We start from the raw sequence: 27622 nt of genomic DNA, 5'->3' as shown, positions 1-27622 counted from the left end.
ATGCTTGCATTCTTTGGCTCCGTCTCTGAGCCCCTCTCTTTCTCTGTCTTTCTGTCCTTCCCAGCCCCCCCCCCCCCCCCCCAGTCTTGCTCACTTGGAGGAGCCTGCGAGCCTGCCAGAGCACTCAGTACAGATCAATAAATCAGAGTAATACAGTTACATCCCCTGACTGCCTTATCAAGTCCTGCAGCTCTCGTTCGGCTCCATGTTCAGAGCCCCAGGAAAGCCTTGACATGTCCTGCCCAGAGGGGCAGAGAGCCCAGGAATCCCCAAAGGCGCTTGGGCCAGGCCTGTTCATTTGCACTCTGTCCTAAATTTGAAGAGAGAGAGAGCGAGCAGAGTAAGTAAAGTCTGGAAGTGATCCTGTCGGAGAAAGGTGAAGCTGGTGTGGGAGAGAGCGAGAATCCATTCCTTCCTTACCCCCATGCCCAGTGGTTTTGGTGCAGCTGGGAGCAGAGATCTGTGTTGGGCGGTCAGCCCCTTAGTTTGTTTATAAAGAGGGTAAGGGTGATGTTATCACAGGACTAGACTTTAGCCTGAAATTTCAAAGGCAATTCTATGAGCCTAAGTCCACTTTGAAAATTTGAGGGCTGGCCTGGTATATGCAGGGATATGCACATGAAATATATACCCGCTTCCAAGCAGGCGGAACCATCTGCATGTGCATTTACAGACATAATTTAGAAAATCAAAAGTATGCGAGTTAATGCTTTCCCCTCCCCCCGTACACCTCTTCCTAGTGTTGGTATCAGCAAAATGGGGGAGGGGGGTTTTGACATATTAAGAACATAAGAACATAAGAAAATGCCATACTGGGTCAGACCAAGGGTCCATCAAGCCCAGCATCCTGTTTCCAACAGAGGCCAAACCAGGCCACAAGAACCTGGCAAGTACCCAAAAACTAAGTCTATTCCATGTAACCATTTTATATGCATGACCCCCCTAACTGATTTTCAGTCGCCACTTACGCACACGAAAGAGGTTGTATGCGACTTTGAAAATCAAGCCCAAGAGGCAAAAGTTTCCCTTTCTTCTGCCAAATAATTCAGTCCGAAGCATCTTTCATCTCTCCCCACTCCCCCCCCCCCCCCAGAATGTTTCTCAAAACAGCATTCAGTCTGGAGAGGAGGCCTGGAGGGGCTGGGAGTTTTATCTATGGAGGTGATCGGTCTCCTAGGCGCGAATTTAGTCAAGTGTTAAAGAATCGGGGGGGGGGGGGGGGGGGGGGGGGTTTGCTGTTAGAAATTCACCAGAAGAGCCGCTACTGTCCTTATTGCTTTTCCTGGGCTTTATTAGTGTGCCAGCGATTGCAGGAGTGCGGGTGGCTGCTAGAACCACACGGATGTTGCCAGGGTGTGGGAGACGCACAGGCCTCTGTGAAGTGGCGTGCTCCTTGTCTGTGTGCATGTAGTGGATTGTAGGGACAGAAACCCTGTGATATTAGGGGGAGGCAGGGACCGCCAGGGGGGTCTCCACCAATCACCTGGAATTCCTGCCCGTCCAAATCTTTCCTCCCAAGGCTGCTGATGGCCGCAGTGTGCATCATCTTAAAGTATTTGGCAGCATCTGAGAAAACCAGACCCCAGGAGCTGTTTAATCCCAGAAATGAGTAAAGATTTCTTAGAGACAGCACAGCTTCCTGCACTGGCCTGCCAGTGAAACTTAAGACAAAAGTACCTCACTGCTCCTTCCCATCCAGCTTTTATCAGGGAGACATCATGCACGGTCTCCTAACTCCATTTTATTTTGTCTCCCATCAGGGAATCCTCAGACTAAGTTCCCTTTTATTTTCACACATTCTCTCTCTCTATTTACAATTTGTTATGTTTGTGTATTGTACACTATGACAGTCACTCTCCAAAAACAATATCAGTGCTAACTCCTCAGGATATTTAATGATTGATTTCGTTTCCTTAGGGGGTACTTTCTGTATCTCACCAAATAGTGTGGCTTAATAACCTTAATTGAAGATGAAATACAATAAAATGATTTTGTCAGGGAACACAAAAGCTGCAACTTTCTCCGTATTTTATGCAGCTAAAAACATATTTATGCAAAACAGTATTCGGATCATCGCCTGACCTCTGCGCGTATACTTTTATCGGCTGGGAGAGGTGTGCATGCTGACTCAGCACGTGTGCTCATCCACGCTGATGTAAGTGTGATCACTTTTACCTCTGAAAAAAGGAGCATTCCCAGGATTAGGTATTAGGTTATGGGAGGGAATGTATGCGCCTATACATCTTTTCTTCTTGGCCTTTGTGATGGGCCCTTAAGCCAGTCCCCTATAATTCCCCAAGTGCTACAGAGCCCACCTCTGGCAGGGAGAGCACTGGACAGAGCTGCTGTGGCGCTCCCCTTGGGTCAGCCCCTCGATGTCACTGCAAAAGCAAGCAAGCTCCCCAAATTAATAATCTCACTTACTGAATATAAAATGTGATTTCCTTCTGTTCATCCTCGACTCTGGCATATTTTTTCGTGCAGTGCAGGAGTCCAACATTGTACCTACCTGCTCCAAGCTATCTCTTCCCCAGAGAATGTGTGGCTCTGTCTCTTGTCTTCAGCGGCGTCTCAACATAGGATGTGTGCACCCCCCCCCCCCCCCTCTCATTATGGCTGACTGCAGGCTCTCTGACCAGGTCCCTGTTACCACTTCCTCCCTGAACCCAGCTCTCAGATACTCATCTGCCCCCTCACTCTTCCACTCTGAGCTGGGGGTCCTGGTTTTAATGTTTTAAGACTAACCAGTGGCAGATCATGTGCTGGGCAGATTTTTAGCGCAGCAGATAAGGCTGAGAGGATGATTATGGAGAGGAGGGGGGCATTAGAAAAAAAAAGTCACTCATTAACAAGAGAGTCAGCAAATGCTGTACTGTCACGAGTGCCGGAGGGCTAGGAAAGGATTGCTTTGCAGGGCTGGGAGGGAACCAGAAGATCCATGGTCTCATCTGTAGGACCCAACAGCAAAGTGGCTTTCAGCAGCTGGAATCGTGAGAACTGGGAGGCTTCAATAAATCACAGGAAGAGGATATTTCCCATAGAAAAAGAATTTCAAGGACAAGGGGTCATGATATGAAGCTGGAAGGAGGAAGGCTCATGGGGAAAGCCAGCAGCAGTGCACACAGACATACGCACAGAGCCATCTCCCCTGGGCCTGACTGCTCTGATTGCATTCTGTGTCTGTAATGAAGATGCCGGCATGGGGACTCCTGGCGGAGGGCATCATGGGGGGGCAGTCCCTCCCTTTGCCAGCCCTGGGAATAGAGTCTGGGGTATTACTGGGTCTCTGCCACGGCTAGCAGCGGGGCTAATCTGGGTTTTGGGCCTCTTTAGAAAAAGTTGTTGCCTTGTTGTGCCTCGTTGGTGGTGTGTGGGAGGACAGACGGCGGGGAGAGATGCAGGGAAGTGGTTTCTTTGAAAGGTCAGAGCTTCCATGGTTTGGAACGGAAGAGCGCAATGTAGGCGCGAGGGGGGGAGGCAAAGCCAGTGCAAGGGCATTAGGTGCCCTAAGCGAGCCTTCTTCAGTCTTGTGCCCTCCCCTTACACACCTGTCCGTGGCTGAATCTCCACTTCCTCTTTACCGCTGCGGCACCACCGGCTCCGGCTGGGGCAGCTACGCTACTTCCATGGTCCACCCCCCCCTTCCCAGAAGTCACCCCCCCCCCCCCTTGAAAGAAAATGGTCAAGGAGCAGCACCCGAAGCTCTGCCTCTACGAGAGCAGACAGGCTACAGAGCAGCTCCTGTCCAGCACAGGCCGCCCTCGCATGCGAAGACCACCACATCCATATACACACGACCGCTGGCCTCCTGCCCTCCGGGCCGGATTTAAGAGTTTGGTGCCCTTGGGCAGGGCTGGAGGGTGGGGAGATGTCCCTTCCCCCCCACCCCTCAAGTCTGGATGGGCGATAGCAGTAGTGCCCCTTTGGCCTGCTGGAGCAGGCTCCTCCTTGGCCTGGGTTTTTGGCGCCTTCCAAATCTGGCGCCCTGGGCCGTTGCCTGCGCCTAAAGCCCAGGCCTGGGTGCCCTGCTCCTAATCTGCAGTGCATGCACACAGGACTAGGGAAGGACAAACGATAAAGGGGCTGGAACGGCTCCCCTAGGGAGAAAAGCCCGGAGAAGAGACGACCGAGAGGGGGGGGGTGTGGTGCAGGTCTTATAAAATCGGGACAGGGGGCGTGCACAGAGTGGTTTTGTTTTATTTTTCATTTTTGTTCCATTCATTTTCATTTATGTAAAACAACCCCCGCCCCCCCAAAACAAACAAGAAACGAAATATTAAAAATTAAGAAAAACACACACACAAAAAGAACCACCCCCCCCCCGGCTCTATCAGAGAAAACCCTTCCAGGCCCGCCCCCCTCCGATTCCCTCCACCTTCGGAGACCTCGTACCGTGTTTTTCTTTTCTTCTCGGGGCGGGAGTGCTGCTTACACATGGCACCGGCAGACCCAGGCCAGCGACATTCTGCAAAGAAGGGCTGCCGGGGTCTGCCCCGCCCCGTGAAGACAAGGAAAATATGGTAATTCGGAGGGAGACCCAGGAGGGTTTTTTTTTTTTTCATCTTGTCTGCAGCCACAAAATTAAAAAATGGACAACATTTCATTTGTTTGGGGTTTTTTTTGTTTTAAAAATTAATTGAAACGAAATGGGGACATTTTGTTAAAATTTTCCATTTCATTTCAAACGAATGCACATCAGGTACAGAGGGAACAGTTATTTAGCCTTTCACATAGTACTAGGATACTCCATTGGTAGCAGAAAGTACTGAGAAAGTATTTTTTTTTAGGTAACACAATTAACAAGATGTTGCTGAAGGTTGTGATCCAGGTTAAATGGCCTGGCTGGGTTTATAAAGCTTTGGTAAGTTTCTGGAGGAAGGACCCATTAACAGTTGTTAGGCAGAAATGAAGATTGCCACTTTTTTGCTTATGAAAGTGAGCGACAGGGATTGGATCTCTGCATTAGGGATCTGCCAGGTACTTCCTAATGATCAGGACTGGCCACTGTTGGTCTGACCCAGTATGGCACATCTTAAGTGCTTTTGTCGTTATGTTCATGTGTGAACGATTACCAACTGGCTCCAGATTTTCAAGCCAGGTTGATCCAGTTCTGGTTTTACACCCCCCCCCCCCCGGCATGCAGATATTTATAGTCTTGCTTTTGTTAGGGAATGCAATAGGGAAATCAGAATAAGTCCCAGCATGCAATGGGGTAAAACCAGGACTGGCTCAACCTGGCCTGAAAATCTGTTACCGGTTGGCAGCCCTAGTATGTGATGTGATTCTCTGTGCATGTTGGTGTATATTTATCATAGGGTTGCCAGCTGGCTCCAGATTTCAGGACAGGTTGATCCGGATCTAGTATTACCCCATTGCATGATGGGACTTATCCTGATTTTCCTATTGCATTCCCTAAGAAAATCAAGACTATAAATATTTGCATGCAGGGGAGTAAAACCAGGACTGGATCGACCTGTCCTGAAAATGTGGAGCCAGTTGGCAACCCTAATTGCTCTATAATACAACTGGATACATTTTCACTAGGGTGTCTGCGGGGTACTGTTTGTACCTCCTTCTTCAGCCCGTACAAACCTAGACAGTTTGGAAACACAAAATACCTACATATGCTGATGATGCAATTACAAGTAGCCGTGCCCCCCTCATGCAGTGTTAAATGGTGGCGTAAAGCAACCACGTCCCCTCCCACGACATTAAACGCTACATAAAGTACATACATCCCCTTACATGATTTACACACTGGCATAAAGTATGCATATTCCCTTAGATGGCGTTAAATGGTGACGTGAGGTAGGTCAGTCCCCTTACACAGGTGGCATAAAGTACATGCGTACATTTTTTTAAAATGCAAAAATACACCGTCTTTGAAAATTTGCTGGCCTAATTTCGGGCCTTAATTCCTCTGCAGTTTTCCCATGGACACAGAATGGGAGAAACGCCTCAGTAAATCGGGCCCGTGGCGAATCAGGCATCTAAATCGGTCACCTTGAAAACTGAGCGAGGCTGAGCCACTAACTTCAGCTGCCTAAATTATGAGTGGCTTGCACAACATGCCTAACGTTGAACTTCCATCACAAAGTACCTAACCTAGCTGCCTAAGCGCAGTGCCGAGCGGTGTGTGAGAACTGCCCCCAGCACAGGTGCACGTGCGACATGTCCAGAGTGGTTTGCACAGAGCAAATGTTTGCGTGGATGTTTATAACCCCGGCATTTGCCTCTGCCAGACCTGGAGTGCAAACAGAGCAGCTGAATTCTCCTCCCCACCAAGAGCACACAGACACTCGGGGCATCACCCTGCCTCCTTCTTTCTTTTATTGCTGGGAGGGGAGGAACCTTCCCGTTGAAAGCGGGACACAGAGAGGAACCGAAGGAGGCTACGGCTCTGAAGTGGCGCTCACTCGGAAGGCTCCACGATAAGCGGGGTCAGGAACTCGGAGTGGCGGATTCCCATCGTGAAGGACGGGGCTCTGGCCTTGTGAGTCGCCGCCCTTTCGGGGCTGTGGGCTCCGGGCCCCGGTGTCTGGAAGGGGTTGGGCGCCGCGCTGTGACGCCCCAGCATGGAAAATGCAGGCCCTTTGCGAAGGTAGGTGCCAGGCTCGGTGCTGTTGTAGTGCCCGGGCCCCGGGGTCTGGGCCAGGTCTTCAGAGAAGCCGCCAGCTTTGGTGCGTCCGGAGATGGAGAAGCTGGCGGAGGAGGGCTTGCTGGGGATGCGAGGGCCCAGCAGGGAAGGGAGGGTGTATCTGTTAGGGGCCGGGACGGGGTCTACGCTCCGGGCTTTGGTGCGGGTCCCCATGCTGTAGGAAGGCGGTCGTCTTTGATGGGGGACCGGTGCATTCTCGGGACTGTACAAGCCGGGCCCGGGCCCGGAGACTTGTAATCGACCTGCGGAGACAGAAGCAGTACACAACAATGGATTCCCACACTGAGCCGTTCAATGGCTTCTGCTTGGCAGGGCTGGAGGGCTCCGAGCTCCCCCTGCACTCAGCACAAGAGGTGCCGGCGGCTGTCAAGGAGCTAACAAGCCAATAATCACGAGAGCCAGCTTGACAGCTGGAGTCACATAGAGAAGAAACAGGTCAGCCCCCAGCACCTGCTGAACTCTCTCCATCCCCATTGCCTGCTGCATCCTCAGCACTAGCAGGCCCTGGTCTGGAGCCAAAGGCCGTAAGCTCAGCGATCCTCCCACAGCGATCCTCCCACAGTGATCCTCCCACAGACTGGGAGCGCTGTACGCTCAGTAAGAAACTACCAACAACCTGCAGCCCCAAAATTCAGCCACTCGGGTAACAACCGTCATAGATCACACAGGAGCAAGTGAGGGCTTCACCGAACAGTGCACTGCAGTACCTAACCGAGGTGAAAAACCTTCAGAGGGGTAGCCTGTAAGTCTGGGGTAGCAATGACAGGAGTCGGGTGGCACCGTACAGGCTAACCAAGTTACTGAAGCATGCACTTTCGAGGACAGTGTCCACTTCGTCAGATGCATGACGTGCAGGAGATGCCAAGCCGTCCTAGAGACTTACTCAGGCACTGGTTATGATCATGCACCATTATATGAATGCACATTTGTTGTTTGTTTTTCACATTTGCAAATAAAACACTACTACAGCAAAATCTGAGTGGTGCATAAATACTCAACTCCAGTGTCCTGAGTTAAGTGCCACAAAGGCAAGCGGGATGGATATTATGCTCCTGTACAATGCTCAACCCGCCTCCACTGCCAGCATTTCAGTGCCCGTCACCGGCTTCAAGGGTATTTCAAGTTCAGGTCCGCTGTACACTGTTGCTGAAGGAGATGAGACTATGCGCCCACTATTGAGTAAGTTTGTCTTTTTGATGACAGATACAGATGCATGTTGGTAATTTTATTTATTTATTACCCCCAAAGCAGGCGCTGGCTGCTGAAACACTGGCAGTGGCGGGTCGATCCCTTTGGTGGAGAATCACATCCATCCTGCAGGTCTTTGTGGCACTAAACTCAGGACGCTGGATGCAAGTTAAGCATTTATGCACGACTCAGATTTTGCTGTAGTAGGTGTTTTATGTGCAAACGTGAAAAACAAACAACACATTTACATACATATTTTGATGGTGCCTGATCATAACCAGGGCTTGAGTACGTCTATTCGGCGGCTTGCCTTATGTGTATTGGCAGGTCCTACTGTTTGCACTACACATGACAGCCAGCGTGACCTCTATCATGTAATGTTTAGGGAAGCCCACCCTGCGTGATATATCTCGGACGTTCAGTGCCATCTCCACGTCCAGCAGGGTGGGCCATGCCTTCCTTTCTGCTCTTGGCTCTTGCAAAGCTCCGGGTTCCCCGGCTGCTCACCTGCAGGTTTGGATCGAGGCAGCATGGAATAGGCAGGAGCTTCATGCCGGCCAAAGCGGGTTAGTTTGGGATCTACATAGTAGCAGGGTCCTGGGCTCGAATCCTTAAAGAACACTGTGAGAAAGAGAAGTCGTGTCACAGAGGACAGGGAGCAGAGAGGCCTCCCTCCCACACCTCTTACGCCCGTTTTAGAAGAAAACACACCCGGAGCAGAAACCCCCCACACACACCTCAGTATCCCCAAAGAAAACCCAGTATACAGCCCTCACAATACAACCATGACATCATATTTATTTCTTCAGTGTCTTTAGCCCACGCCTTTTCATTGTAGCTCAAGGTGAGTTCCATTCAGGTCCAGTAGGCATTTTCTATAACCCTACCCAATATAGGCAGGAAGGGAGATATGTGAAGCACACAATCCTGTACAGAACTCCCAACCTATTTATATAAAAGGAGGAAAAGACCTCAGAATCCGGCAAGTCAAATTTTTAACTTGCCTAAGATGATCTTATCACTGGTCAAAAAACCTCCAATACCAACCATATGTTTTATTTATTTCAAACAACTTTTTAGAATGTTTTGGTATATATTAAAATACTTTTTAAAGAACCTATCTCTTTCATAGGCGCAAATTCCTTTTATGCTGAATTAAACCGCCATGCTTGACGGTGGCCCGCGTTTCACAATATTTGCTGCTTCAGGGCGATATATCCTTTGGGTGGAATGTGATCCACAAACGTCAGCACACTTGATGACTGATGGTGATGGGGATTGGGGAGTTTTGGTGCTGCTGGTGCAGCAGATGATGGGGATGGTACAATTAAGTCTTACCTGCTAATTAGCTTTCCTCGAGTCCTGACAGACCAGTGAGCCTGTGGGAATTCTCCCTCCCACCAGCAGATGGGGGCAGAGTGCGAAAGCTTCCTTTCTGATGTCACTACCATAAAGGCTGGCCCAGCAGAGGGAAAGACCCAAAAAACCAAGAAGGAAGTCGGTCTAAAAAAGCCGCGAGGAATGAAATAAGGAATAGCCGAAGGTCTCAAAAAATATATTTAGAAATCAATAATCCTTGAATGCCCGACTCTAGGCCTGAGTTTGCCCAATGAAGGACTGCTTCAGGGGCTAAAGTAATATAATCATTGCAAAAATGATGTTAATATCATTTGAAAAACACACAGATACATAAATTAAATTAACATTGGCTAATAAGCATACAGATAATTACAGTCATAATTTATAATAATAAATGACTGATGAAAATACAGGTACAGGAAGGTACAATCATATTCTGAAAAAAGGGTGGGAGGACGTGTATAGCAGCAAGACCATGGCACAAATTATAAATGGTATTTTATCTGTAAACAACAGAATGTCACACTTAGGATGCACTTTTCAATCTCTCAAGCCTATCAGGAGAAAAATAAAAATTCAAATAATGTGCAGGGTAAACATATATCTTAAAAAGAGGTGGTATAATTGTATGTATAAAATTGTACCTCATTCAAGATGATATCCAAAACATTAATAAAAGGTTTTGTTGGTATGCTCATTCCATAGGAGCTGGATCTAGACTGGTCTGTCAGGACTCGAGTAAAGCTAATTAGCCGAGAAGACCTAATTGCACATTCTTCTTCATCCTGCCAGTAGAGTTGCCAACTGGTTCCAGATTTTCCAGGACAGGTTGATCCAGTCCTAGTTTTACTCCCCTGCATGCAGGCACTTATTATAGTCTTGATTTTCTGAGGGAATGCAATAGGGAAATCAGAATAAGTCCCAGCATGCATTGGGGTAAGACTAGGACTGGATCAACCTGTCCTGAATATATGGAGCCAGTTGGCAACCCTACCTGCCAGACCAGTGAACCTGTGGGATGTACCTAAGCTGTTCTCGCCCGGGTGGGATACCTAGCACTGCCTCTAGAACCGTGGTGCTAAATTTCGACTTCTCCCTTTCATGGAGGTGCAACCTATAGTGTTTTGTAAAAGTATGGACAGATGCCCATGTGCCCGCCCTGCAAATGTTCCTGGGCGTAACTGCTCTGTATTCTGTTCAAGACACTGCTTGTGCTCTCATAGAATGCACTCTCAGCTCTTCCAGAACTGGCTTGTTTTTCATTATGTAGGCTGCTGATATCTTCTCTCTAATCCATCTGGCGATCAAGGCCTTGGAGGCTACCTGTCCTTTTCTGGGCCTTGCAAACAGGACAAATAACCTTTCCGACTTCCTGAAGTCATTGGTTGCTTCCAGGAATTTTAGCAGGCTCCTGTGAACATCTTAGGAACCTCAGGTTTCTGCATTTTCCTTTGCACTCAGTCTTCCTAAACCCCAATAGGGAGATGGCCTGATTGAGATGAAATTCTGATACTACTTCAGGTAGAAAGGTTGCTACCAGTCTGATTGTCACCTTTTCTTTTGACTGCAACTCTGAGATTCTTCTTGCTGAACACGCGGCCACCAACATCACTGTCTTCAGTGTTAGATCTTTTAGAGAAACTTCACTAATGGACTCAAATGGTGCCTTGGCTAGCACCTCTAATACCAAATTCAGGTGCCGTGGTGGCAATGTGACCTTTCGAGGTGGCCTCACCTGCTTTGCTCCCTGAGAAAGCACACCACATCTGGGTTAGCAGCCACAGAGGTCCCTCTGCATGGCCTTCTAAAGCATGCAGGTTACTGCCACTTGCACTATCAATGTATTAAGTGCTCTCCCTTCCTGTAAAAACTGCAGATTTGATGCAATGTCCAACTTCATCAGAGATCACTTTAACTTTTGCACCAGGTTTTGAAAATCCTCGAAATGCGACTTTGTGTGAAGGAGATAAGTCTTCTTCTTGGCCTTTAGCGGCATAGAGATTACTTGGCATGAGTGCCCTCTTCTATTATACCTTCTCCTCTCAGTAGCCAAGCCATCAGAGAGAATTCTGCCATAATTATCGGCCTTTGCTTGAGGAGCACTGCTATTCCTCTGAATGTGATGGGTTCCTCCGTCTTCAATGTTATCAGATCTGCATACCAGGGTCGCCATGGCTAGTCCCACCCATCCTGGTTGTTGCCTATTATCGGCCAGGGAGAACTGTGCACTCCGTCTGATCAGTCGGCCAGGACTGGGATAGCACATCTCCCCCTCTGGATCCTTGTTCTTTCCTTCGGCTGAAGAACCGACTGGCCTTGGTATTTCGTTATGTTGCCATCAGGTCCCACTGTGGAGTCCCCCATGAACCTAATATGAACACCAATGCTGCTTCTGCCAGCTCCCATTCTCCCAGGTCCAGCTTCTGCTGGCTGAGGAAGTCTGCCTGTAAATTGTCCACTCCTGCTATGTCAGTTGCAGAGATGTCCAAGAAATGAATTTCTAACATTTCCATAATGAGGGGCTGACTCTATCACTAAGGCTGCAGTCTTTGTGCTCCCCCCCCCCCCCCCCTGCTCCACTGCTGTGGCGTTATCGAAATGGGCCTGGGCGGCCTTGTGCTGTAACTCCAGTCTGAACGTGGCCTAGGGCCAACCTGGATTGCTCTTAACTTAGAATTGCTTGATGTGACCAGGTTCCCTGAGCTACCTGGCCTTGATGGTGTGCTCCCCACTCCAGACAACTGGCATCTGTGGTCACCGTTGTCACCTAGAGAGCTTCCTCTGGTTAGATCGCTTGAGTCTAGCCACCAGCACAGACTCTGCATGCTTTGGGATGATAATTGGAGTTTCTTGTCATGATGTTGGCTCTGCAGTGACCAACTGTGGAGCAGGTGCGCTTGAAGGGGACCTATATGAGCTCTCACCCATGCTAGTACCCTGATCACTGCTTCCATGAGCCCAGAACCAATAAATAACTCCACATATACAGGAGTAGGATTTGCAACAAAGCTCTTACTTGTTCCTACAGCTTCTCTATCCTTTTGTCTGTTAGATACACTCTCCCTAATTTGGTGTTGAAAAGCACCCCCAAGAGTCCTCGAATGTCGGAACTGGCTCTTTGCCAGCCTAATTTCTCTAGGACTTGAATCATTCTCTCTGTTGCCTGCTGTCCTTCCTGGGAGGGGGGGGGGGGGAGCCAGCTGTTATTAGGTAGGGGTGCCTTTTGACCCCTTCCTTCCTTAGGAAAGCCACCACCACTACCTTCACCTTTGTAAAGGTCCTTGGAGCTGTTGCCAGCTCAAAGGGGGAGTGCCCTGAACTGGTAATGCTGGCCGGCTATTTCGAATCGCAAGTAGCATTGGAAATCCTTCCTGATGAGAATGTGAAAATACGCCTCTGACAGATCTAGGGCTGCGAGAAGCTCCCCTTTCCTTACAGCCGCCTTTACTATCGCCAGTGACTCCATGTGAAAGTGGGGGCACCACCAGTGCTTTATTTACCTGCTTTAGGTGCAGCACTGGCTGAAAGCTTCCCTCTTTCTCTGGCACTAGGAAATAAATAGGATACACTCCCATCCTCCCCTGACCGGCAGGTATGTTACAATGGCCTGTAACTGGACTGACCTGCCCAGAGCCTGCCAGACAGCCTCTCTTCTGCTCGCTTTGTGCAGGGAGAAGACGAAGTCATCTTTTATTGGGGATTTTAAATCTGGGTGATACCCTCTGCCTATAATATCCAGGACCCATTGGTCCTCCATCACCTTGGCCCACTCCTGGTAAAAGTTCTGTATTCTGCCCCCTCCCTGGTGAAACGTGGAGAGGGCCTGCTCCCTGTCATTGCTCACCTTTGTCACCGGGCTCGGGAATTTCCCTCCTTTAAAAATTCTCTATTTCCCCCAAAAGGGCTGCGATCTGCCCAGGATCCTAACTGACAGGCCGATACAGTACAGTGTACTCCAGCGGAGCGCACTGTTAACCCGCGATTGGACGCGCGTTTTCAACGCACTAGCTTTACCCCATATTCAGTAAGGGGTAATAGCGTGTCAAAAATACGAGTCCAACCCCCCCGAACCTCATAGCACCCACATGATGGCCCTATTAGTTATTCCCGCACGATTCAGTAAGTAAAATGTGCGGCCAAGCCGCACATTTTACTTTAAGAAATTAGTGGCTACCCAAAGGTAGGCGTTAATTTCTGCCAGCGCCGGGGAACTGCACAGAAAAGCAGTAAAAACTGCTTTTCTGTGCACCCTCCGACTTAATATCATGGCGATATTAAGTCGGAGGTCCTGAAAGTTAAAAAAAAGTATAAACAAAAGAAAAAAAAATTTGAAATAGGCTCGCGGGTTGAAAACCGGGCGCTCAATTTTGCCAGCGTCCGGTTTCCGAACCCGTGGCTGTCAGCGGGCTCGAGAACCGACGCCGGCAAAATTGAGCGTCGGCTGCCAAACCCGCTGCCAGCCACCGCTCCTGTCTGAAAAGAGGTGCTAGGGACGCGCTAGTGTCCCTAGCACCTCTTTTTACCACCAGCCCTAATTTAAATAAATTAAATTACTGTATCGCGCGCACAGGAGAGTGGCCTGTGTGCGCGCTGGGAGAGCGGGTGCTCGCCCGCTCTCCCGCGATTTTTACTGTATCGGCTCGTGAGTGGGAAATTTGGCCTGTACTGCCTCTCTGTCTATAATCCTTGGGCCATTGCCTCCATTTGCCCCCACTAGCAAATTCTCAGGGTCTCTCTTCCAGCAACCTTTGGGGCTTCGTTCCCTCCCCAATCTTTGATTGCTTTCTCTAGCTTCTCTCTGAACAATAGCCTCTCTTTAAAGGGTAGCTTTCCTAGTCTGGTCCTGGATGCTGCCCAGTTTTTCAGCCATAAGAGCTGCCTTGCCACAGCCTCGGTTGCTGCTAACTTGGCTGAAACTCTTCTGAGATCATGCATACAGTAGTATCTGCTACAAAAGCTGCTGCAGATTCTACTGGGCTCAAGTCCGCACTCATTCCCCGAGGATCCTGCCTCCTCGGGACCCGTCACCTCCTGCTGAGAACAGATTAGAAGGGCCATGGCTACATAGATAAATACCTGGAGGGCCAGGGATGAAAGCTCAAACCCTTTTTCAGTAGCATCTCTACTTTCCTGTCACCAGAATTGCAGTTTTCTTTGCTATTGCCGAGACAGCCGCGTCTGCTTGGGGCAGATTTAGGAGCCTATCCTTATCCTGCTGATCTATGAGATGCAGCCTTTGCATAATTCTATGGCTTCTCAGCCTAGGCTCTGGAATCTATCTTGTTGTCAGCATATCCTGGATTACCAAATGGATGGAAAAAAAAACTTTACGTGGCTTATTTATCCCTGTAAGAATGGGATTGCCCTTCATTCTGGCCTTGGGCATTTACTCCTTCAGACTAAGAACCTGCAAGACCTTTGAAATCAGGGCATCCAGCTCTTCTGATCCAAACAGGCCAACTGCTGAGTCCCTAGTTTCAGCTTCCTCCTCAAATGAAACCTCTTCCTGGGAAGAACCTTCTTCCTCTTCTAAACCCCCTAGGGGCTCCATATCGAGTCTCCAATCCTCTCAGCCTGACTGCGGCTTGGGCTTCTCCCCCAGAGATGCTGCCTGGCCAGGCTTCTCTTTCATTTGGCAATAGGCCCGATGCGTGGCTAAAATAAAGCTCTAGGTGAACTCTGACTCCTCCTTCCCCCCGGGGATCCCGGCCGCTGGTGTGGCTTAGCTGTGGCTCCAATGCCGCGGAGGAATGTCTCAACCACCTCGATGCCAGCTCCAGCAGCGGAGGAAACCACGTGGTCCCCGGACCATGCTGCTGATTTCCACCGGCCCCTCTCCCTTCATCTTCCGGGGCCTGCTTCTCACCATCGCAATTACGGCAAAAGGATCCGGCGATGCTACGCACCCACTGGGCCCCACACCTAATGCACTCCCCCCCCCCCCCCCCCCCCTTGTCCATACCTGGGGCAAGCTGTGGATGCTTTGAGCTGGGCTGCTTCTCCACCTTTCTTTGTTTATTTTTTACTCATGGTTTGAGAGCTTTCATTTGGGAAACCAGGAGACTGCACCACCTGGTTGCCCTGGGGAGGGAAGATCAGACATATGGATATCTCACAGGGCGTTCCTGGGTCCAGGACCTACCTGGTGGGATCCCCTCCTAGGGCAGACTCCATCAGTCCTCACTTTCTTGGTGCCCGGTGCCTCCACCTGGGGAAGAAGGTGTTAGAGGGTGGGATTTCCCTCCCTTCACCTCAGGAAAACAAATGGGGCTATGAACAAGGCTGGCAGTATGTACAAATATATACAGGTTTATTAAACTATATAAGTATATACATTTCTGCATGACTATGTACATCACTAATAGGATGTCAGACAGCACACTTATCTACTTGTGGTTAATAGTTTCAGGCCCCACAGCTATATACATTTCTACAAGGTAGCAAGACCATTTAATATTTGGCAATTTAGGTTGTTAGCCCTCCCAGTATACCACCATATAGAATAGAAGGGACCTCTTGAGTTCCCATTTAATCAAGTAGTATTATTATCCTCCCCCTTTTTCCCCCAAGTCTCACCCATGTGAAAATATGCAACTGGGCTGGTGGGCAGTAAGGCCTGGGGGGTCCATTGTATCTAAACCCCTGCCATCTCCTTGGTGCCACTTCCACTCTGCTGTAAGGTCTGTGCCAATGCTGGGGTCCACATCCTCCTGGGAGACCTGACTCTGCATCCTTGAATGCTGCTTGGGTCCATGCTCTCCTGGGGAACTCAACTACCTCTGGACCTGCTGCTGGGATCCCCTTCTTTCTAGGGGACCACTCAATATGCTGCTGAGGTCCACACCCTCCAGGGGCACCGCTTGATCTGCCACTGGGGTCCCCTTGCTCACTGGGGACCCAGAGTCCCCTCCTGATCTACCTCTGGGGTCCTCTTCCTCCTGGAGGACCACTTGATCTGCCACTAGGGTCCCCTTCCTCCTGAGGGACCATTTGATCTGCCACTGGAATCCACGCCCTACTGGAGGACACCTCGATCTGCCACTGGGGTTGCTTTGTTGAAGGGGGACCCGGGGTCACCTCCCTATCTGCTGCTGGGGTACCCTTCCTCCTGGGGGACCACTCAATCTGCTACTGGGGTCCCCTTGCTCAAGGGGGATCCACGGTCACCTCCCGATCTGCTGCTTGAGTCCCCTTCCTCCTGGGGCACTGCTCGATCTGCTGCTGGGGTCTACGCCCTCCTGAGGGACCACTCAATGTGCCACTGGGGTTCCCTTGCTCAAGAGGGACCCAGAGTCACCTCCCGATCTGCCCCTGGTGCCCCCTTCCTCTGGGGGACTGCTCAGTCTGCCACTGGGGTCTATGCCCTCCTAGGGAACAGCTTGATCTGCTGCTGCAGTCCACTTGCTCAAGGGGAACCCAGGGTCTCTTCCCAATCTGCTGCTGGGGTTCCCTTCCTCCTGGGGGACCACTCAATCTGCTGCTGGTGTCCCCTTGCTCAAGGGGGACCCAGGGTCACCTCCTGATCTGCCGTTAATGTACCCTTCCTTTTGGGGGACTGCTGCACCTCCAGTTCTGCCGCTGTCCTTTAGTTCTCTCTTGATTGTAAGGTTTTTTCCTGGCTTGGATTTACAGCTCCACTAGACTCATGGCTTGTTTAGTGTTCAAATATTCAGGCCCTCTGCAGTCTCAACTTTTAGTGATTTAACTTTGCTAAACTCATGACCAGTCACTTGCTGTTATCTAACCTGGATGGGTTACCTTCTCTCAGCCAAAAGGCCAAGACCCAGGCAGGACATTTGAAAGAGAATGCATGCACACCCTTTCATCCTGCCTGGCCTTTTTCTCTGTTGTCTGAGAACTGAGTACCCAAGGGTCTGACTCCCCTTGTTAGTCAGGGTGAGAATCTATTTGCTTCCTAGGACTGTTTTTTTTTCAGTACATTTCTCTCATAAATCCCTCTCTCATTCTTAATTCTCCAATGTAGGACTTTTCCAATCATAGTGCTGTAATTTAGAATTTTGGTATCCTTTGATTTAAAGTGATATTTCATTGCAAGTTACCAACAATAGTCCAGGGGGCTGTGACATGCAAATCTTCTACCTGAGTCTCTGGCTCATCTATTCAATGGTCATTTAAGCACCTTCACAGTAAGGAGTATGGCATCTGTTCAATCTCATTCTGGGTTTCCTGGGCTCATGTTACATAGCTGCATTGTCCTCTTTTTTTTTTCTCTGCTGTAGTTTGCTTAATTGGTATTATGCTTTTTAACCTCTGTCTCCCTTGGGTGGGTTTCACTGAGGCTGTCATCCTGAGGGACTCCCCACCCTGGCCCTGGCTCCTAGGGAAAGTGACTTTAGGAAAGGCCATTGCCGTAAGACCACTCCTCAAACTCCTGGAGCAGCAATGCCTGTGCTCCTCACCATCTTCTGAAGCAGAAACTACTGACATCACCTCTGCTGGACCAGCCTTTATTATAGTGACATTAGAAAGGAAGCTTTTGCACTCTGCCCCCATCTGCTGGTGGGAGGGAGAATCCCCACAGGTTCACTGGTCTGGCAGGATGAAGAGGAATGGGCAATTTTGATGCTGTTGGTGCATTATATTATGAGGATTGGAGAGTTTTGGTGCTGCTGTGTAGCAGTTGATGGGGACTGGAGAGTTTGAGTGTTACAGATGCAGCACATAATGGAAATTGAGGAGTTCTGGTGTTGCTGATGCAGTAAATGATAGGGATTGGAGTGTTTTGATTCTATTGGTGGAGCAAGTGAGTATTGGATCAATTTCCTGTTATGAATGTACCAAGCCACTAGGAACCTAAGATCTCAAGACAGGGGACTTCATGAAATGCCTACAATACGAGCAGCGAGTAACAAAAGATTGTGCTTTTTCGGTGGCTGTGCCTGCTATTGGAATACTATACGCGCAGCTTTAAGACTAATGGATTGTACTAAAACTTTTAAAACAGCATTAAGATAATTTCTGATGAGCCAAGCATTTGTATAAAATTATGCTTTGAACTTGAAGATTTCAGTTCCCAAGATTGACTTTGGGTACTGATTGTTTTATATTCCATCTGTTAGGTTATTTTATGTTGTATCTAATTGTAATTTTATTATGTATGTTTATCTTGTAAATCACTTAGAGCTTGTCTTGAGTGATTAACAAATTTTAATAATTACAAATACAAATAGTGAAGAAGAAAATGGAAATTGAAGAGTTCTGTGGTTGCTGGTGCAGCGGGTGATAGGTACTGGAGAGTTTTGGAGGTGCCGGTGATGGAAGTAATGGGGATTGGGAAGTCTTGGTCCTGTTAGTGCAGCAGATGTGGATTGGGGGTTTTGGTGATGCTGGTGAAGCAGGTGATGGGAATTAGGTTTGGTCTCGCTAATGCAGTAGATGATGGTGATTTGAGAGTTTTGGTGCTGTTGGTGCATTAAGTGATGGGGATTGGAGATGTTTGATGCTGTTGGTGCATTAGGTGATGGGGATTGGGAGAGGTTTGGCACTGTTAGCAGAGAAGACAGAAATTTGGGCTGTATCTCAAAGTGTCTGGAAGGGCCATGCTTACAGCAAGATATAATTTAATTTCTAATGTCTGACTGCCAGAGAAATTTTACCCTGCAGGCTCCTTCCTTCCTGTATCACCATGAGAATTCACTTATGGAAGGCGGTAATCACAGTATAATCCAAAGCCTTTCTGCAGACGTCTGAGACTTACTGGTGTCACTGAGCTTCCCGTGGAAGGAATAGGCTGGGCTAGTGAACCTGGTGTAGTCATGACTAGTGAATCCCACTGTTGGTGGCAAACTGTATCGTCCTGGTCCGGGACCTTTCACATAAAAAGACAAGTTCTTTATATTAATCAAGTAGCAATTCCTCCATGGTGTTTTACCTGCTGTGAGTGAAGGGGCTGGGATCAGCAACCAGACAACCCCAAGAGGATTACATTATGGAAAGAACAATGCGGTATATTCTGTATGCATATACTAGTGAGAGAAAAAATAGCAAAAAAAACCCCAAAAACTAAAGTGTTCTACAAATGAAACAATATCTGATTACAGAAAAAAGAACACTAATGAGTCAATTTATATCCACACACTAAAAATTATATTTATTTTATAACAAATTCTAAAGAAATTTTTACAAGAAATAACATGCTTAACATCAAAATGAAAATTGTACATATAATCACAGACAATTTTTTCAAAAGCTACAATCATGAAGTAATTACAGAATGCGACTGCAGGCGGTCAATCTTAAATGACAGCTAACTTGGATAGCGTGATATGCCTCATAACAGTCAGTAAGTGAAAACTGGAAATGAATCCACAGCATATAAACTGAAAGAAGCAGAACGTTTGAGATCTAGAAGTTGCAGTGTTATTGTGTTCCAGATGGTAGCTACAACGGGCGATACTGAACGTCTTATTGAAAAGAAGGAAACATCCTCTGTTGTGAAAACAGCACTGAGAACTGAAGTGCAGAAATGCAGATATTCAGAAAACCCCCACAAAGGCCTTGTTGTTTCGCCCGACAAGGCTTCATCAGGGGGTGTACATTATAACAAGTACATTTTCACGGCATCTGTATATCGAAAGTGTTAAATCCCACAGCCCAAATGAATATTATAAACAATCTCGGGAAATACATTTATAAGTATTATCTGAGCTTTTCTCTCGCTGTCACAATACGCGGGAACTAGAAACGAGGCTTGTTATTTCTTGTAAAAATTTCTTTAGAATTTGTTATAAAATAAATATAATTTTTAGTGTGTGGATATAAATTGACTCATTAGTGTTCTTTTTTCTGTAATTAGATACTATGTGTATGTGTGTATATATATATACATAGAATCCCTTAGCATGCTATATCTACCAAAACTGAATGACAGAGGGAGCTGAGCACACTGGGGCCTCAGGTGCGCATCGGTGTGTCTCTTGTCTAATGACTGGAACAAAGACCAGGATTGCCCCAGGCTCACACATGGGAGGGGGGGGGGGGGGATATTTGACTGGTGTTTAAAATACCAAAATAAAATATTCTTAAGATTATCTTTCCAGGGAGTTGGAGGTGGCAGTGCAGGGCTCTAGGAGTGGGAGTGCATATGGATTCTATAGCAGCGTTGGGGAGAAGCAGGTGTTTCTCTTCCTGGTGGGGGGAGGGGAGAGGATGACTACATGGAGTGGACTACTGGAGGAGGGCGAGATGGTGACGGAGTTCAGATGGTTTGGGGTGGGTGTAGGTTTCTGGCTGTGAAGAAATGAGGAGAAAGTAAAAAAAATCATGTGGGATCTATGGCACTGCACTGCACCAGGGAAAGAACTGGGCAGACTAGATGGCTCATACGATCCTTATCTGCTCTCCCATTTTATGTTTCTGAGAGGTACAATGGCTTGCAAAAGTATTTGACCCCCTAAAAAATCAGCAGATTTGTATGGATTACAAATGACACACAGATTGTTTCTGATAGTATGTTTATTGCAAATCAGTATGCTCTTAAAGTAAATTTTCAGTCACAATTCATTATTTCTCTGCATTTTTCATGAAATAAAATAAAAAACTGAAAAATGTGTTACAGGAGCACTAGGGAGCGGTCCCAATTCTGGAGAGGTTAGTGTGCCCTTGGAGCATGGCGCGACTGCAGAGGAGCTCTGAGGAAGCGCCGAGACAGGCAAGACGTGTCCAAGCTCGGGCGGACAAGCTGAAGACCAGGAGCCCCGAGCTCCGCCGAACCTGAACACACCAGAAGAGACCCAACAACACAATGCTGGTCTCTGGGGTAGCCCTGCGGCCACTCGATAGCCCTTTTGGACCTGCCGCCTGGAAACGGCAGGTGTGACAGGACGGACAGAGGTCGAGAACAGGCGATGGTACTGGAACAAGACGAAGACACTTGAAGACATGATCGGACGAAGGTACTTGGAAACATGGTCGGGTCGAGAACACTAGGCGAGTGGACAAGGCTAAGGCAAGGCTGAGGCTTCAGGATGAAGAGAGGCTCATCAGGAACATTGACGAGGACACTTGATGAATGGACAGAGGACAGCAGGGTTAAAACTCAGCATGAAGAGGAATCCGGGCAACACTCGAAGCAGCCTCTGACCTGGGCAGAGGCTTCAGTGACCCAGCGTGATCGATGCACCTGACAGGTCAACCAGAAGAAGATGAACTTCAGACCCGGCATGCAAAACACACCAGAAGGTCATCTCGAAGCTGAACAGAGGACGGCAGGAAGCTAGGAGTCGAATCTGGAACCAGGTTATCCGAGGACGAGGCTTCCAAGGAGAGGAGCTGGAAAGAGTGAACGCCTGAAGGCGGAACATCTGAAGACAAAGAATTCAGGATCGTCTGAAGACGAGGACATCTGAAGACAAGGATATCTGAAGACACGGGATCTGACGATAGACCAGGAACAATGGACGAAGACAAGATGAAGGACCAGGAACCACAGAAGAAGACAACACGGGAATTCCCATGAAGAACAGAGTGCCTTGAAGAAGCTGGCAACGATGAGAGGTCCAGGAGCGGACTGGCTCCTTGTGAAGGAGCTGAAGGACTGGCGAAGGGCCCTTAAATAGGGCTGATGAGGAGACACCCTGATTACAACATCAAGAGGGGCCACGGGGCTACTCCCACCACGGGCCCTTTAAGAAGGCAGGTGAGGCGCGGCCGCGTGCCTAGGAGGCAGGACCAGGGACAGCGGCAGCCATGCCGAGAACAGCAGCAGCACTAGGCCACAAAGCCAGGACCCAGCGTTGGCGGCAGCTTCCAGGCCGCAGAAAGGCGGCTGGGGGTGACACCATGCCGCCTAGGAGGAATGGCAACAGTGGACCTACCCACCGCAGGAAGAGGATGATGTCGGCAGCCTCGGGGCCGCGAAGGTGCCAGTGACGATGGCAATCTCCAGGCTGTGTGGAAGTATGGTGGTGGCATCTAGGCCGTGTAGGCGGAACAGCAGTGGCTCTGGCCACCGTGAAACAGCGTCGGCGTGGACTGGCGGCGCAGAGAGAAGGTGAGAGGCTGCTCGTGGCTAGCCCGCGAGCAGCATTGCAACAAAATGCTGCTTATATAAGTATTCAACCCTTGTGCTGTGGAAGCTCCAAGTTGACACAGATGAAAGATTTTGCCCAACAATGGCCTCTACCTGTGAATCATTAGAAAAGGTCAGCTTTTCTGGATAAAAGACCCCCTAATTCCAGTACTATTGATTAGACTGTAAAGCTGAAGGAAAGCTGTGAAAATGAAGACCAAAGAGCATTCTAAGGAAATTAAAAATAAAGTTATAGACATGCACAAGATAGGAAAAGGCTACAAAATAATATCCAAGTGCTTGGATATCCCAGTGAGCACCACTGGATCAATTGTGAGGAAATGGAAGCTGCATCATACCACCCAGACACTGCCTAGACAAGGCCACCCCTGAAAACTCAGCGTTACAGCAAGAAGGAGACTTGTGAGAAAAGCCACAGAGAGGCCAACATTAACTTTGAAGGAGCTAAAGAGTTCAGTGGCTGAGAGTGGAGTGGAGATGCACCAGTCAGCCATATCAAGAGCTCTGCAAATAACTGGCTTACACGAGAGGGTGACTAGACAGAAACCATTACTGAAGAAAAACCACATCAAAGCAAGACTGGTGTTTGCCAGAAAGCATCAGAGTGACCCAGCTAAAATGTGGGATAAGGTTTTGTGGTCAGATGAGACAAAAATGGAGCTTTTTGGGCAAAATTCAAAAAGCTATGTGTAGCACAAACCTAACACTGCCCTTTCCTCAGCAAACACCATCCCAACAGTAAAGTACGGGGGTGGCAGCATCTACTTGTGGGGATGCTTTTCCTCAGTGGGGACTGGGCATCTTGTTAAAATTGAAGGACAGATGGATGGTGCAACATGCAGGAAGATACTGCAGGACAGCATGCTTCAGTCTGCTAAAAAAATGTTGCAGTCACCGGCCGCAGAGGTCCGCAGTTGGCGTCCCTTACTGTTGGGAGCAGAAGGCCTGCTCCTGCCCCGACTCTGGCTACATGGGACCCCGGTCACTCTGGTGCTGCCTGGCCATGTTCTTCAGTGTCTGCTGCCTCTCACAATGCCAACGCCAGCCCTGCCGCCATCCCCTCTAGGTGCGCACGCACGGCTCCTTCTGCCATTTAAAGGGCCAGCAGTGGGAAAACTCCTAGCGGCCCGACCAATGACATCAGGCTAAGAACTATTTAAACCCTGCCTGACCATCAGTTCCTTGCCTCAACAACAGGTCCCGCTCTGCCTTAGAGTCGCTGGTTGCTTCCTGATCCTGCTCTGAGTTAATGTTCCTGCTCCGTGTTCCTGATCCTGCTCCGTGTTCCAGCCTTGCCTACGTGTTCCTGGTCTTCTCTCCATTCCTTCCACCCCGTGACTGCTCTTATGGTTCTGACCTTGGTACGTTACTGGACTTCGCCTAATCTGCTGCCTGCCCCAACCACCTGCCTGTTCTTCGGTTCCTCCTGTTTGCTGCCTGCCCTAACCATTGGCCTCCTTCCGGATATCGCTGCAAGCCACCTGCCCTGACCTCTAGTACGCTAGACTGCACCTGTTGTTGATGTGGGATTCATCTTCTTACGGAGACCCATGCCTCAGTCCAGCTGGCCCCGGTTCCCAAGGGCTCAACCTGCAGGGAATGAGGGCTGGTATTGGTGAAGGTCCTGTTGGGTCTCTGCTCTGAGTGAACCTGCCTCCAACGACGAGGACCTACTGGAGGCCTCCTCCTGTAGGTAGTGCCAACCTCGTCTTGGCCAGGGGTCCACTGCACAACAGTAACAGTTTGCTGAGGCCATGGACCCGACGGATCTTCCAGATCTGCAGGCCATTCTGGGCCTGGCCCAAAATATTCAGCAGCAGCAATGCCTTGAGATGCTGGCCAACACCGTGGAGCACCTAGCAGCCCGCTTGGACACAACTACTTCCGCTGGCCCTGGTGACTCCGCGTCTTCAGCGTCAGCTCCATCCGCAGCAGCAGCATCAAACATCCGTCTCTCAGCTCCTCTCTGGTACGCTGGTGATCCCAAGCAGTGTCGGGGTTTCCTCAATCTATGCTTCATGTATTTCTCTCTTCAACCAGCTCAGTTCTCCAGCAACAGCATCAAAATTACCTTTATTCTCTCCTTTGTGGGAGCATGGTGACCCAATATTGCATGACCTGCAACGTTTTGTGAAGACCTTCTAGCAGGTCTTCGATGAGCCTGGCCGCCTAACCACTGCTGGCTCTGGCATCCTTCATCTCCAGCAGGGTTCCAAGACGCTGGCAGAGTATGCCATAGAATTCTGTACCCTGGCCACAGAGTTGGGCTAGCAGGAGGATAGCCTCCAAAGCATCTTCTTGGAGGGCCTGTCATCTAATATCAAGGACGAGCTCATCACTCGGGATCTTTCTGAGGGGCTGGATGCCCTTATAGACCTAGCGGGAAGAATCAACCATCGCCTCCAGCAATGGCTTCGAGAGTCCCAGAAACCCCGCCAACCTGTTCTTCTGGCTCCATCCTTCTCACGCTCTCTGGCACTGACTCCCACAACCGAGGTTGGCTCACCGCGTTCCGAAGATCGGACCTATCTCTCTCCAGAAGAAAGGAATTGAAGACATTCCCTGGGTCTTTGCCGCTACTGTGTCTCTCGGCCCAGTGCCTAGTGCGGCAGGGAAACTGCCAAACCTAGGTGTCAGCAGGTTGTGCCTAGGTTGCCCTAGGTTGTGCCAACACCACTCCCCAATGTACACTGCCAGTCTCCATTTTCCTCCAACAGCACACCCGGGTACTGGTGGACTCCAGCACTGGAGGGAATTTTATCTCCAGTGAGCTGATAACCTAGCTAAATCTGCCTGCTCTACCCAGGATTCCACCCATTGTGATCTCTCGATCCACAGGGAGCTGTTACCGGGCCACATTATCTGAATCACTGCTCCAGTATGACTACGCACTGGCGTACTGCACGAAGAGATGATTCCATTCTTCATCCTCGATAAATTAATACCCCCTCGTCTTGGGACTGTCATGGCTGCAGGCACACTCTACTCTTATTGACTGGGGCACCCTCCAGCTGATCTCGTGGGGCCCATAGTGCAAATGTGACTGCCTCCTCCAGGTTTGGCGCATTCCTGTACCCACCACCTCCATAGGCCTACCTCCTCAGTACGCCGACTTCAAGGATTTTTTTTGAAGAAGATGGCGGAGACACTCCCAGAACATCGGTCCTTTGATTGTGCCATCGACCTGCTCCCAGGCACCATGCCTCCTAGGGATCATGTCTATCCCCTATCTCTCCCCGAGACCCAAGCCATGTCTCAATATATTAAAGAGAACCTGGAGAGGGGCTTCATTTGGCCATCCACCTCCCCAGCAGGTGCCAGGTTTTTCTTCATTGCAAAGAAGGACGGGTCGCTCTGGCCCTGTATTGACTATCTGGGATTAAATGCCATCACTAGAAGGGATTGATACCCCTTGCCTCTTATACCTGAGCTCCTGGACTGTCTGCTAGGGGCTAAAATATTTACCAAGTTGGATCTCCGAGGCGCTTACAATCTGGTCCAAATTAAGCCCAGTGATGAGTGGAAGACCTCATTTAACACTAGGGACGATGACTACGAATATCTGGTCATGCCATTTGGCTTGTGTAACACTCCTGTTGTATTCCAGCATATGTTGAATGAGATCTTCCGAGACTTGTTACATTCCTCGGTAGTGGTATACCTCGATGACGTCCTAATCTACTCGAAGGATCTTCAATTTCATCACCAAGACATTCGGCAGGTACTCCAACGACTTCCAGTTAACAAACTTTATGCAAAGCTTGAAAAGTGCCTGTTCGAGCAAGAATCTCTTCTCTTTCTGGGGTATATTATTTCCAGCACAGGGTTCCATATGGACCCGGGGAAAAGTGGCTTGTATCCAGGAGTGGCCTCTGGGCCTTACAGTGCTTTCTAGGATTTGCAAACTTCTACAGACATTTCATCCCTTGATTCTCGCAGCTTGTCACTCCACTCACCACCCTGACTAGAAAAAGGGCTAACTCCAGGCAATGGCCACCAGGAGCAGTCACTGCTTTCAATGATCTGAAATAGGCTTTCCTCAGAGACACCTGCCTGCGCCACCCAGACCCCACGCGTCCATTCAATGTCAAAGTCGACACCTTGGCCACTTCCTTGGGGGCAGTATTAAACCAGCATTCTATCAAGAGAGCCCTACTACCCTGCTCCTACTTCTCGAGGAAGTTCTCCCTGGCTGAGAAGAACTACAGCATAGGAGACAAGGAGCTGCTGGCCATCAAGATGGCTTTCATAAAATGGCGTCAGTGGCTCGAGGGGGCTCAGCACACCATTACCATATATACAGACCATAAAAATTTAGAGTACCTCAGACATACTCAGAGCTTGATTGCCTGCCAGGCTCACTGGTCCTTATTTTTCAGACGTTTCGATTTTGTACTAAGGTATAGGCCAGCAGCCAAGAATGTCCGGGCTGATACTCTCTCACGAGCCTATGAAACAGAGGAAACACCAGAGTCTCCAAGTTACATCATTGACCTGGCTCGTGTCCTCCTGGCCGCCGCCCTGCCAGCCCCACCTGGGAAGACCGTGGTCCCTCTGCGGCATCACCAAAAGGTTCTAGCCTGCACTCATGATTCACCCATTGCAGTTCACCCGGGAAGAAAGTGAACCTTAGAGTTGCTACTACAGTACTATTGGTGGCCTCAAGTAGAAAAGGGCATCAAAGCATACATGGAATCCTGCCCAACATGTGCTCATCAAAAGCCCATAGTAAGGCGACCTTGGGGGCTGTTACAGCCGTTGCCGGCCCCCAAGGAACCCTGGACCCACCTGTCCACTGATTTTGTGATGGACCTCCCTCTCTCAAGCGGCTGCCGTATCATTTGCGTCATCATAGACCGATTCTCAAAGATGGCTCACTTCACGGCCCTCCCAGGTCTTCCTTCAGCTCCTAAATTGGCCAAATTATTTGCCACCCACATCTTCCACTTACACAGCCTTCCCTGTCACATTGCTTCTTACATAGAAACATAGAAACATAGAAGTGACGGCAGAAGAAGACCAAACGGCCCATCCAGTCTGCCCAGTAAGCTTTCACACCTATTTGTTTTCATACTTATCTGTTACTCTAACCGCTGAGGTCAGGGCCCTTATTGGTAACTTTTTGGTTCCAATTCCCTTCCATCCCCACCATCGATGCAGACAGCAGTGCTGGAGCTGCATCTAAGAGAAGTATCTAGCTAATTAGTTTGGGGTAGTAACCGCCATAATAAGCAAGCTACTCCCGTTTGTTTACCCTGCCTGTGCAATTCAGTCCTTGTTGGTTGTCTGAATATAAATCCTCTTTACTTCATTCCCCCTGTTGTTGAAGCAGTGAGCTGCGCTGGATATGTATTCCAAGTGAAGTA

General features: G+C 49.2%; 1 protein-coding gene across 1 annotated transcript; it reads right to left on the bottom strand.

Annotated features, from left to right (window-relative positions):
* Window positions 1–6412: 6412 nt before the first annotated feature.
* ODF3L2 (outer dense fiber of sperm tails 3 like 2) lies at window positions 6413–25184 on the bottom strand. Its single transcript, XM_029613548.1, has 4 exons — window positions 25106–25184; window positions 18924–19034; window positions 8354–8467; window positions 6413–6900 (listed from the first exon to the last, which is right to left on the bottom strand). The coding sequence occupies exons 1-4, from the start codon at window positions 25182–25184 to the stop codon at window positions 6413–6415; spliced, it is 792 nt and encodes a 263-aa protein (XP_029469408.1).
* Window positions 25185–27622: the final 2438 nt, after the last annotated feature.

This window comes from Rhinatrema bivittatum, chromosome 8 (genome assembly GCF_901001135.1).
Source record: "Rhinatrema bivittatum chromosome 8, aRhiBiv1.1, whole genome shotgun sequence".
Taxonomy (NCBI): Eukaryota; Metazoa; Chordata; class Amphibia; order Gymnophiona; family Rhinatrematidae; genus Rhinatrema; species Rhinatrema bivittatum.
Note: the sequence above shows the minus strand (reverse complement) of the source record. Positions and strands in the feature narration are given on the sequence as shown.

What these genes read in the sequence shown, in the direction of transcription:
- ODF3L2 (XM_029613548.1), bottom strand. Translation starts at nt 25,184, where the DNA reads ATGAAGAATGGAATCATCTCTTCGTGCAGTACGCCAGTGCGTAGTCAT. An exon ending in CGGGAAGCTCAGTGACACCA is followed by an intron (nt 8,468 to 18,923) that starts GTAAGTCTCAGA and finishes TCTTTCTCACAG; the next exon opens with TGTTCTTTAAGGATTCGAGC. An exon ending in GCCTCGATCCAAACCTGCAG is followed by an intron (nt 6,901 to 8,353) that starts GTGAGCAGCCGG and finishes CTGTCTCCGCAG; the next exon opens with GTCGATTACAAGTCTCCGGG.